This window comes from Seriola lalandi, unplaced genomic scaffold (assembly GCF_002814215.2).
Source record: "Seriola lalandi dorsalis isolate HSWRI2012SDOR001 ecotype SW California unplaced genomic scaffold, Sedor1 jcf7180002054735, whole genome shotgun sequence".
Taxonomy (NCBI): Eukaryota; Metazoa; Chordata; class Actinopteri; order Carangiformes; family Carangidae; genus Seriola; species Seriola lalandi.
In genome coordinates this window covers 887,365-897,962 of record NW_019525288.1, presented here as the reverse complement: position 1 = coordinate 897,962, position 10,598 = coordinate 887,365, and the positions used below count along the sequence as shown (strand labels likewise).

The following is a 10,598-nucleotide window of genomic DNA, read 5'->3' as shown; positions in this document are numbered from 1 at the left end:
CGTAGAAGGGAGGTGTGGGGCGAGGGGAGGTAGAAAGAGAGAGGATAATCAAGTCTACACCACCCTTTACTAGGCTCTTTCATCTGTTAATCATGCTTTGGAAAAGGAGGGAGTGAATGTAAAGGTAACAGCAATTCCTTGAAATATCTCCTCATTGTGGAGCTTTTTAAAAAAAAAAAAAAAAAAAAAACACTTAAAAACAATCTTCCCATACATCTCCGTAGTATGCGGTGCTTTCTTGGAAAATGTTTTCAAGCTAGTTTTGAGGTTTTTGGCAGCTCCGTTGCCATGTATGTCTCTTCATCTCCTCTGAGGCCGTGTAGCTTTTCCTTTCCTTTCCTTTTTTTTCCCTCTCTGTTACCTTTCACAAAAATCACACTGTGGCAGGGTTTCTATCCATTTCATTAAGTCTTTCTGGTAAGCAAGTTCACAGCATTGTCCATATTCACTAGTCTGGGCCTTCACTGAGGAATCGCTGTAGTTTTGTCGAGACTGCAGGAGGCAGCTGCAGATCAAAGCAGGTCACAGTTTTTTTGTTTTTTTTTGTTGTTGTTTTTTTGTTGTTTGTGTTGTTGTTTTTTTGTTGTTTTTATGTCTGACTATCTCTGGGTCCCGTTCTGCAGCTTCTCTGCAGCCTGGTCCTCTCAGGGCTGGCTTATCTGCTGAGGAGGTGATGTTGCTTTGCGTTTGGTTATAAGATGAGTGCTTCTCCTTATCGCTTACTTACTCACTTTGGCAGTGTAATACAAAGGTTTGGATCATGTTATTTTTCATCTTTGAATTCATTTGGGTTCACAATGGTGCAGAGAGGTGAGTCCGGTGTAGATTTTCTTGGCTCGCTAGCAAGGTAGTTAGCAGTTTAAAATTAATTTATTCTCATATCATTATTGTTATCATCATCATCTCATCATCAGCATCATCATCACTATTATTCTTTATTTAGAATATTTGGATTTTCTTTATTTTCCCTTAAAGCCAGAAAGAAACTTTTAATAAATACTAAGCTGTGTTTCTGAGGAATTAATCGCATCACAGGTTTTTCCCCTTCCGTCATCCATTTGAAAAAAGGTATTATGCTCCTTGCCTGTCTCCATTAGGACACTGTAGAAAAAGTGCCACATCAGTCAACTGTTTGGACTAGTAGTGCACATGTCAGGGCTGGGTGCTGTTCTCTCATTGGTACTTAATTAAAGGGAAATCCTACCCAAGTGCTTATCGGCCGAGTCATCCCCCCATCGATGTTGCCTTGCTACAGCCCTTGTCTCGTGTCCTTACGTGGACACCGTTTACCACGCTTACATTGCATCAAAGCTCATGTTCTCAGCAAACACGTCTGATATGTTTCTGTCACAGAGATAGGAGACACTGCACTTATTCATGCTTTACACTACACTGAACCCCAGCCTGGAATCTTTGTATGTGGTTGTGAAAGAGACAAAGAAAAAGCCATTTTTAGGGGAAGGTGACAAGTTGAGTCTGTCATCAGGTAGTGAGAAGATTTTCAGAGGAGCTTAGGATAAGAGGGAAATAAGGGCAGAAGTTGAGGAGGAGGAAAGGGAGCAATGTGCGATGAAGATTCCTCAGTTTGGTTTTGTGTGGAGTGTGGGCACTGTCGCATCAGTATTCAGGGGAGGGACAAGGGTCAGACGTCAGCGAGAGGTGCCATCCAGGAGGGCGGGGGTAGCTGGAGTTGTGGAGCGAGAGGCACTGCTGGAACTGCTCTCTTTGGGGCTGGCAGAGACACTTCCACTGCCGTTGCCAGCCCCTCCCGCAATACTGCTCTGGACTGCCAGGGACAGGGGTCCTGGAGGAGTGCTCTCCGAGTGGGTGGGGGGCGCGCTGGATGATGCTGAGGAGCTGGAGGAGGAGGAGGGGGTGCCTAAAGGGACACTGCTGCCCCCTGGCAGCCCCTGCAGGCCTTGACCACAGACATGGTGGTGCTTCTCCCAGTCTTTGTGTTGGCAGAAGGAGCCGCAGTAGCGAGCCGTGTTGCAGCCGCTGCACGTCTCACTGGCTTTCCTCCCGCAGTTCCAGCAGCTCTGGTGAGACAGTGGGGAGAGAGTGGGTTGATAAAAATAAGTCTCTTTTTTGTCCCAGGATATCACAGCGCTTTCTCTTTCTTACATAAATAAATGTTGAAACTTAAAATAAGTCAATTACATAATCTAGTTTATTTGTCTGGCCCTGATTTTTCCTGTTACTCTTTGCACAGAGATTTAATTTTAAGGCTTTAAGACCTGTTCCATCACCACTGGTTTGTGTTACCAGCAGGTGGTGGTCAACTGCTCTGTAATGGCCTCAGCCTGGCACTCTGCTCCAACCATCTGGGTCTGTCTGCTTTTATTTACAAAGACAACTGGACTGCTTCTGCAATAATGATGACAACCTGCTGCAGCACCAAACCAAGAGCAGCCAGCTGTATGGATTACACAATACAGGACAGCTTAGAGGAACAAAGTGAAGGGTAATGGATGGAGCTAGAAAATGTTGAAAAGAAACCAGAACAATAAGAATTTCAAGAACAAGTGAGAGGAGAATGAGGCAAAATGAGGGTAGGGGGTCTGTGATACTCACTTCACTGGAGTCCTCCTGTTGGTTGATGACTGTTAGTGCGTCCTCAGAGGCTTGCCTCTTGGCCTCAGCCAGCGCCCTCTCCATTTTAGAACGTTCAGCTGAAATCATCTCATGAGCCTTCCTTTCGGCGTCCGACACCGCTTTCTGCAGCTCTGACATCGCCTGTCGCTTCACCTCATTCACAGCCTCCTCTGAGAGAGAGAGAGAGAGAGGTGTTAGTGCTTAAGACCATCGTCCCATCCTGTCTGCTCCTTCATCCTTTATTGAGGCTCTTTAAGCTGCCATCTTGTTGTGTCTCAGCGAACAGATGTACATCATCCAAGATTTAAAACTTTCTGCCAGAAAAGGGAAACAGCCAGACTTCAATAATTAATTCAAACACGTCTGGCCACAATAATTTTCAGTGCTGACAACAGCAGATGTCTCCAAAGTTTTGTCACCAACTTGGCTGTTCATCCAACATCCTGCGTGGGATTCCCTGTTTGCACGATTTTCATCTTGTCATAATTTTAAAAGAAGTTGTTAGATGGAGTTTATAGAGACGAGTGGATAATTTCCCCAGCAGTAGGCACACATATCTCCACTGCAGGGCTTCCTACGTTGTAGATTTTATCACGGGCCCTTTTGTTCTTCCAGCACAAGCATGAACTGTATGAGTGAGGAGGCTGTGTTTTTACAACAGGCAGGTGTGTAGACTCCTTTCCAGATGGCAGTCTAAAATAGAAACTTCCCCCTGCCCCTTCTCAGTAAGAGGCAGGAGTGATTACATTTTGCCATCTTTCATTATCAGCCTCAAGGTGCACAACAAAAGTACAGTATGTGATTCCACATGAGAAATAGGTTGCCAAATATACACTATTTATTAATCAAATGCTAATGTGATGATCACAAGGTATGAATTCCCCTACAATGTCATTTTCTCTTCTGCCATAATTGACAGCAACATTTTTATAGACTAAATGATTTTTTTCCCTCGTGCTCCACCTCCTCCAGATGTGCCAAGTAGAGACACGCACACACACACACACACATACACATACAAGTGGCTCTCCAGATGTGTTAGCCCAACCAAGTAGGAGGCGAGACTGATACTGTCTTCTCCACTGCTCTCTATTTCCTCCAGTCAGTGTTTGTCTGAGAGAGAACTCATAAATAACTGTCACTTTTCTTCGCTGCTCCACTCCAGTTGTTTCAAACTACTGTGCAAAACGATAGGCGGTTGGGGAGGGTGGAGGAGTGGGGCGGTGCATCTTATGTCTATATGTACATGCGTGCATGTCAGTGTCTGATTCCTATGCTCATATGCTAAAAAGTTAGTATTCTGCCAATCCTGTCAACACAGTCACACTCAGACACACGTCTCCACACTTTCTCCTCATCCTGTCTCTACCTTTATCCTTCATTTCATTTCTACTTCTTTTTTTCTTTTTTCTTTCACCCCTCCTCCTCCTCTTTCTTCTCTCTCTTGCAAACACTATCTGCATTATCCTGAGCTTCTCAATTATCTGGCCTAATGCATGCACCACTAAGATTAGTTTGCAAATTTAATTAATTCTTATCAAGGAGACTGCATAGCAGATGCTGGGGCAATTAGCACTTAATGGAAAACATGGGGGCAGCAATATTAACGTTTTAATTCCACAGGGATTTGGCAAGTCCCTGAGACGTGTTATTTCTGTCTGCTTTTTCACACTTCAGATCTTATTTTTCAAAAGCATTGCAGTCTCTCAACCTGAACCAGACCAGAGAATACGTGTCTGGTTTTAATTAAAAGCAAGAGGTGCTGCAGCTCCATCAGGCAGACTACCTGGCTGCTGAGATAGAGGTGACACATACACAAACACACAAACACACACACACAAACACTAGAGGTGAGATGTTGGGAGTGAGATATGTTACTCACCCTGCTTGTTTTGGAGGTGCTTTAGTGCTGGGGAGAGCGGGATACTTGTAGTACCTGTATGAAAAACAACTGCAATTAAAAGAGCTTTTTCTGCTGGTGAAAATGCAGCACAGTATTTTGCCAACAGCAGCAGCATCTTTCCTCCGCAGGGTATTGGAGTATGACTGCAACATAATAGTGCTGGGACTGGGGTGGAACAAGGGCTGAGCCAGATGACTCCTGGGATGGGCTCTATCTAACATGCAGTATACAAGAAGGCCCATGCAGTGCAACACTCCCACCTGCTTTCCATTTGTCTACGAACTGAGTCAAAAATGAGAAACATTGGTCCAGATTTGTTTGTCTGAACATCGAAATGTCTGCATTTGATTAACTTCAGGAATACATTCATGTACTGTGCATGAGGCTAGAAAACAATCACAAAGAAAAAAGAGGTAAAAAAAACAAAAATAAAAAAACTTGAGAGTGTTCAGCTCCAAGCTGTGCTGCGCTGCTGAGGCCTGCCTTGGACCAGGTGACTGCATTTTCACTGCAGCTTTAACTGCAGTGGCCTTTCATAGTTGTGACAGATGGAGGACATTTTGCCCTAATGACACAGAGTGTCTCCGATCCTCTGGCCTGATGGACCTACGGCTGCAAAAGCTCTTTTCTGCCTGTCTCAGTAGCCAGGGTGAGGCCCGTGAAGACTGATGACGGTGATTGTGTATGTGTGTGTTTTGTTAGTCTGTGTCGCGGTCAATCATGGAGACAATAGCGGAAAAAAAAAGGGATGTTTGGCTCTTACCAGCTTTCCTCCAGATCTCTTCTGGCAGGTATCCTGAGGGAGGCCTGTGTAAGAAGTCTCGGTGGATCTCTGAAACACACACGCAAACACACACTCAGTCTCAATTACACACACACACATGCGCACACAGTGACAGACTCTTGATCTGCACAAACACACATCCACAAGTCTCCCCTATAGTTTCCAGTGCTATTTTTGGAACCAATACAAAATGTGTGCGTGTGAAAACATCAGTAAATAAGCTGTCATCAACTTTTTCAACCATTTCTGGGAAGAAATGGGAACACGGGAGTTAGAAGTGAATACGAATCTTAATGATGAATGAGCATGCTGGCAACATGAGGGTGTAATCAGTTGTTTAAAGATCCAGGATGTTGCAAGTAGGTTTGTATTGCCTCACAGTGTGAGCAAAAATTTGTAAATTTGGAGAAAAATATGATCTAACTGGCTCTTTGTGTTTAAAATTGATATATTAAAACATTTTCAACATTTCAAATAAGCCCTACCTTGTTGTGAGTGTTTTGCTTTGCCAAACATGCCATGTGTGTGTTTGTCTACCTGTCTGTCTGCCTGTCTGCCTTTCAGCAGCCGAGGAAGTTCCTATGGGCAGTGACTCGCTGCTGCTAGCTGTGTTGGAGGAGGAGTTGTGGTGAGGAGTAGGAGGAGGAAGAGGAGGAGGAAGGCAGTGCTGTCCGTTGCTCCCACCTTTTTTCATCTCCTCCACGTCACTGTAACGCCGAATCCAGTGATTCATCTCCTCCCGGTCGGCCTCCTGGCAGCGGCGCAGCACCGTCAGAGAGCGGCGCGTCTTCTCCACCATGTCCATGATGCAGTTCAGGAGCTGAGATGGGACAGGATTGAGGATGAGTTGAAACATTTACTTAAAAGTGATAAAAGACCAGGAGGAGAAGTTTGACATTAATTTGACATTTCCATCAAAATATAAATCCCCACCTCCCAGACGGATGCCCACATAAAAAAAATAACAGAAAAAAGCAAAAACTTTTATCATCAACACAAAATGTTCAGAGCAGTAGATTTTGGAAAGAACCAAACTTGATAAATCCATGAAAAATTCCACAGGTCAGATGAACAAAGCCTGTTCAAAAGCAAGTTACTTTTGGAGCCACTGAGCTAGTGTGTAAATCTACACACTATTTTAATCCATCCCAAAACACATACCACCAAGCGTACGTGCATGTTTGTGTGTGACTATGTGTCACTGTCTGTGCCAATCTGTTCATGGATTGTGAGTTTGTCAGTGAATCTCAATGTCTAAGAGCATTACAGCAATGATAAATTAACAGCTGGACTGCCAATGAAATTGTTGAGCCAGTTCCTTCCACCCTTCTGCGCCGTTCCCTGCCAACTCAACAGATTTCCTCTCTTTTCTCTCCTTCCCCCTCTGTTGTAAACAGTGTCACTTTTTTTTCTCCACAGTGCCCTGTGTTTCCAGACCCGGCCCAGTCTGCTAAATGGGTTTAGCATGGTTGACATTCAATCCATATCATTATTCCCATTCATCTTTCCCTCTCTCTGCCTCTGCCTCCTTTCCTCTGTCTCTCTACCCCTCTCCCTCCCCTCTGAGTTAGCTATATTTATTTCAGTGAAGTGTTTCTAATTTGGCAGGGGTCCAGGCCTGGCCGGTTCTCTCCATGACTGCAGCTCTTGTCTCAGCTGCTCTCCCCAGCTGGAGCTGCTCTCTGCTAGGTCCTGGGCTCCATCTGGGGCCCTATTTCTGTGTGTGTGTGTGTGTGTGTGTGTGTGTGTGTGTGTGTGTGTGTGTGTGTATGTGTATGTGTGTGTGTGTGTGTGTGGTAGTGTACATGATTTTGTCTTCAGTTGGGTGCCAGGAAGCCAGATAGGTATCTGTCTGTTGTTCATTCACCACACGGACCTCATAAGGTCAGCTGTCCATCAACTGCTTACTCAGATGGGACGGAGGCTCATCTGTCTGTCATCAGTTCCTGTCCCTGTCATCTGCATGCCATCTTTAGCACTGAAACTAACTTTAATCACCTGCTGAGCTCTAAGCTCTTTTTTTCCCTCTGCGTTATGATGTTTATGAATGAAACAAAGAGGTGGCTGACATTAAACATGGCTACCGCTCTGATACATACATTATCGAGGTGCTTCCATTCCTCTGCCCACTCTCGATCTGTAAGACGGTGGTCGATCACCTCCTCTTGGCGAGCTCCGTGCACTGCTGCAATGAAAACGCACAGGACAGATTTCTGTTATACAGTACAGCAGCCCACGGTGGATAATTAACTATCTATGGACACAGCTATGTGTTTGACAAAGGGAAAACCCAAACCCAATCCTGGTTCAGTTTCTAACCATAAACTCAGCGCTGACTGTGAGCGACTTTGTGGTTTCTGTCTGTGGGATGGATGAATTGCATTTTTTTTTATTTTATTTATTATATTCTTCTTCTTCTACATATGACTTGGTGCTGCATGACTTTCAATGTAAAGGACATTGAGGTTATGCAAAAAGAAATATGCTATATAAATACAATTGCCTTGCCTTTGTAAAACCTTGAGAACTCTCACATGACTATCCAAATGACGTATGACCACCACAACTTCATGCTATATATCAACAGACTTAAACACCATACAGCATCAAATCCACAATACAATGATGTATTATTTCAATTTTTTTAAACAACATAACCGGTGGGAAGCACTCAGGGTGCTAATAGTATAGCCTCATGTCAAATCAGTGAGACAATTTCATCTCTTTCCTTTTGGGAAAAGCAGAAGGAAGGCATATATGGTTGCCACAGTTGTAGCACATGGGCATGTACGGCTGTGGGCTTTATATAGCCACACTGCCACAAGGATTATCACACTGGAGTGACAACTGGCCTTTGTTCTTCTTATACACCCCACTGACATATACACAAGCCCACTTGGTCTTGACCATATAACTGTGGAGTATGTGACTGAAGATCTGCAGCTTTATCTAACCATGTGAAGGCTTTGCAGCTGTTCTACCTGTCTGCCGGTGCCTGTCTCGGGCGTCACGGTGTTCATTATGTCTGTAAGCATCTCTATATTGGTGCGCCATTGCCATGTCTTCTAAGCGATAGTGCTGGGGTCCCACTTGGGGGTTGGGTGGGTGGGGCAGGCCGTTGGGAGGGTGTGTGGGGAGGCCATTAGGAGGTGGGTGAGCAGGAAGACCCGTGCTGGGGCTGAAGCGTTGGCTAGGGCTGATGGTGCAGGGCCTCTTAGCTAGGTGCTCTGGGTGCAACCCTTCTCTCTCTGAGCTGTCTTTGGTCCTGTGGAGGAGGACAGGAGAGTGGATTAAAACATGATTGAATGTTAAAATACTCAGCTGCTTCTATGTAATATTACACCGGGAGTAGAGTTAGAAGTGAATTGTGCCACGGTTTACACTAATTAATATGGTGACTACTTTGTAGGAGCCTACAAAATCAATATTCTTTAAAGAGTGTTTTTCCAACTGAAAATTATGGCCAGGCGGTAGAATATGTCAGCACCACACAGTTATAAGACACTTTATACAAAAGCAGACCCAATGCAAACTACTGTGTTAACACAATAAACATCCAATACAGCATTTAAAATCATGAGATGAAAGTTGAACTGGTTGGACACAAACTAAAACCTGAAGTGTTTTTCCCGCAGTGAGAAGTGTGGTAGTATATGTGTATATTATGATCTACAACATAGTAGATCTCTGTTGTGCAATTCAGTTTTTATTTATTATTATTTCACAAATGTCCACCCAAGAATAGAATCACCTGCTTCGGATCATTGCTGGACTAGTCAGAAATTGTTTTGATGTGACTACACTCAATTACAAAAAGAAATCTCCAACTGCATGACTCATTTCTCTCACCTCAGTTTTATTCAGAAAGTGGTTTCTGACACCATGGTAATGTCTGAAGAAAGAGAATTACATTTGTGCAGCCTACTTCTTCTTCCTCCATCCATGGCATCGCCAGACCACAATGAGTAATGTGAAAACCAGATGGCTTTGCCAGGCTGAATATGCAATGCCAGTGTATTATTTCATAATTCAGGAAAACATGCCCCAGCAAAGACCTTAATGCCCTTAACATCAAACAAATAGACAGTTATGATTCATTTCCTCATCAGTAATTGTGTTTTTTTATGTTTGTGATGAGCTAGCATTGCCTATTATTAGTGTACAGTATATGTATGTGTATTTGGCATACTGTAAAACCACTTAAAGTAACAATGGTGCCAAATTATGACGCATGATTCAAAATCTCATGAATCGAAATCCATCCTCGACTGTGACCAGATGCAACAAGAGCTTTGCAAATCTGCGATATGATGTAGAGATGTAGTGATGTAAGTATGATGTGATGTGACTATTTGCTCTGAGAAAAAGGAGTGCCACGGTGAACAGATTATCTGTCAAATGAGAAATCACAGTTTACCGTAAACTGTCATAATAATTTATTTTCAAAGATTACAACATCTGGTGTTGTTGACTGTACCTGTTTGAGGAGGCTCGAGCAAGGAACACAAACTTGTTTTTGAAAGTTCAACAACTCCCACAGGCTGTATGCAAACACACATACTCACACACACACACACACACACACACACACACACACACACACACACACACACACACACACACACACACACACGTGTGTCTATGTATCCCTGCTGAGAGCTGCTTGTTGTTCAGTTACAGTAAGGCTGAAGCTTTCGCACAGCTGTACGCCATATGTATCAAACAAAGCCAAGTCCAACTGTACACCCTGCGTCTCAAGCTCTTAATCTGAATATCCCTCAGCCTACTCTTAGATTGCAAGTATTTCTCCCTCTCCCCTCCCACTCTGCTCTCAGGCTTAAGGGGCAATATGGGCTGGATGCTGTGTGTTTGGCAGATGTTTAGTGACACTCATTTGTGTCTGTGTACTTTAACTGTGTGTCTGTGTGTGTATGTGTGTGTGTGTGAGAGAGGTTGTGTTTTTGAGCCATCTGGACAGTTTAAATGTGAGTGTTGATATTAATCTGTTTAGCTGGATGGCAATAGCCAGGCATTCGGATGGAAATCACTCCTTATCATCCTGGGGATCAAAGGCGAGTAAATGCAATGTTGGTTTGTGTAGATGATATGTGTTTATTGTAGTGTGTATGTTTGTGTGTGTGTGTGTATGTGTGTGTGTGTGTGTGTGTGTGTGTGTGTGCTTATTCTTGGTTATCCATGTGTATATTTGTGCATGTCAGCTACACTCACACACATCCCTGGCTCTAGTATTTGACAAATCAGAGGAACAGCTGGCACAACGTAGGCCCTGCCCCAGCTTGACCCAACCCCCCCCCC

At 44.0% G+C, this 10,598-nt stretch overlaps 1 protein-coding gene across 5 annotated transcripts in view; it reads right to left on the bottom strand.

The window, feature by feature from the left end:
• Positions 1 to 171: 171 nt before the first annotated feature.
• Positions 172 to 10,598, bottom strand: part of cbfa2t3 (CBFA2/RUNX1 partner transcriptional co-repressor 3) — a 40,993-nt gene continuing 30,566 nt past the window's right edge. For 4 of the 5 annotated variants that reach the window (XM_023424378.2, XM_087178796.1, XM_087178793.1 and 1 more), the window contains 7 exons: positions 8,264 to 8,547; positions 7,382 to 7,467; positions 5,820 to 6,102; positions 5,262 to 5,330; positions 4,478 to 4,531; positions 2,575 to 2,765; positions 172 to 2,039 (listed from right to left, as the gene is read on the bottom strand). In XM_023424378.2, the coding sequence (XP_023280146.1) occupies positions 1,650 to 2,039; positions 2,575 to 2,765; positions 4,478 to 4,531; positions 5,262 to 5,330; positions 5,820 to 6,102; positions 7,382 to 7,467; positions 8,264 to 8,547 (1,357 nt within the window). In that variant the 3' untranslated portion in view covers positions 172 to 1,649. The remainder of the gene's footprint in view (positions 2,040 to 2,574; positions 2,766 to 4,477; positions 4,532 to 5,261; positions 5,331 to 5,819; positions 6,103 to 7,381; positions 7,468 to 8,263; positions 8,548 to 10,598) is intronic. The other variant, XM_087178794.1, reaches the window with a different exon arrangement.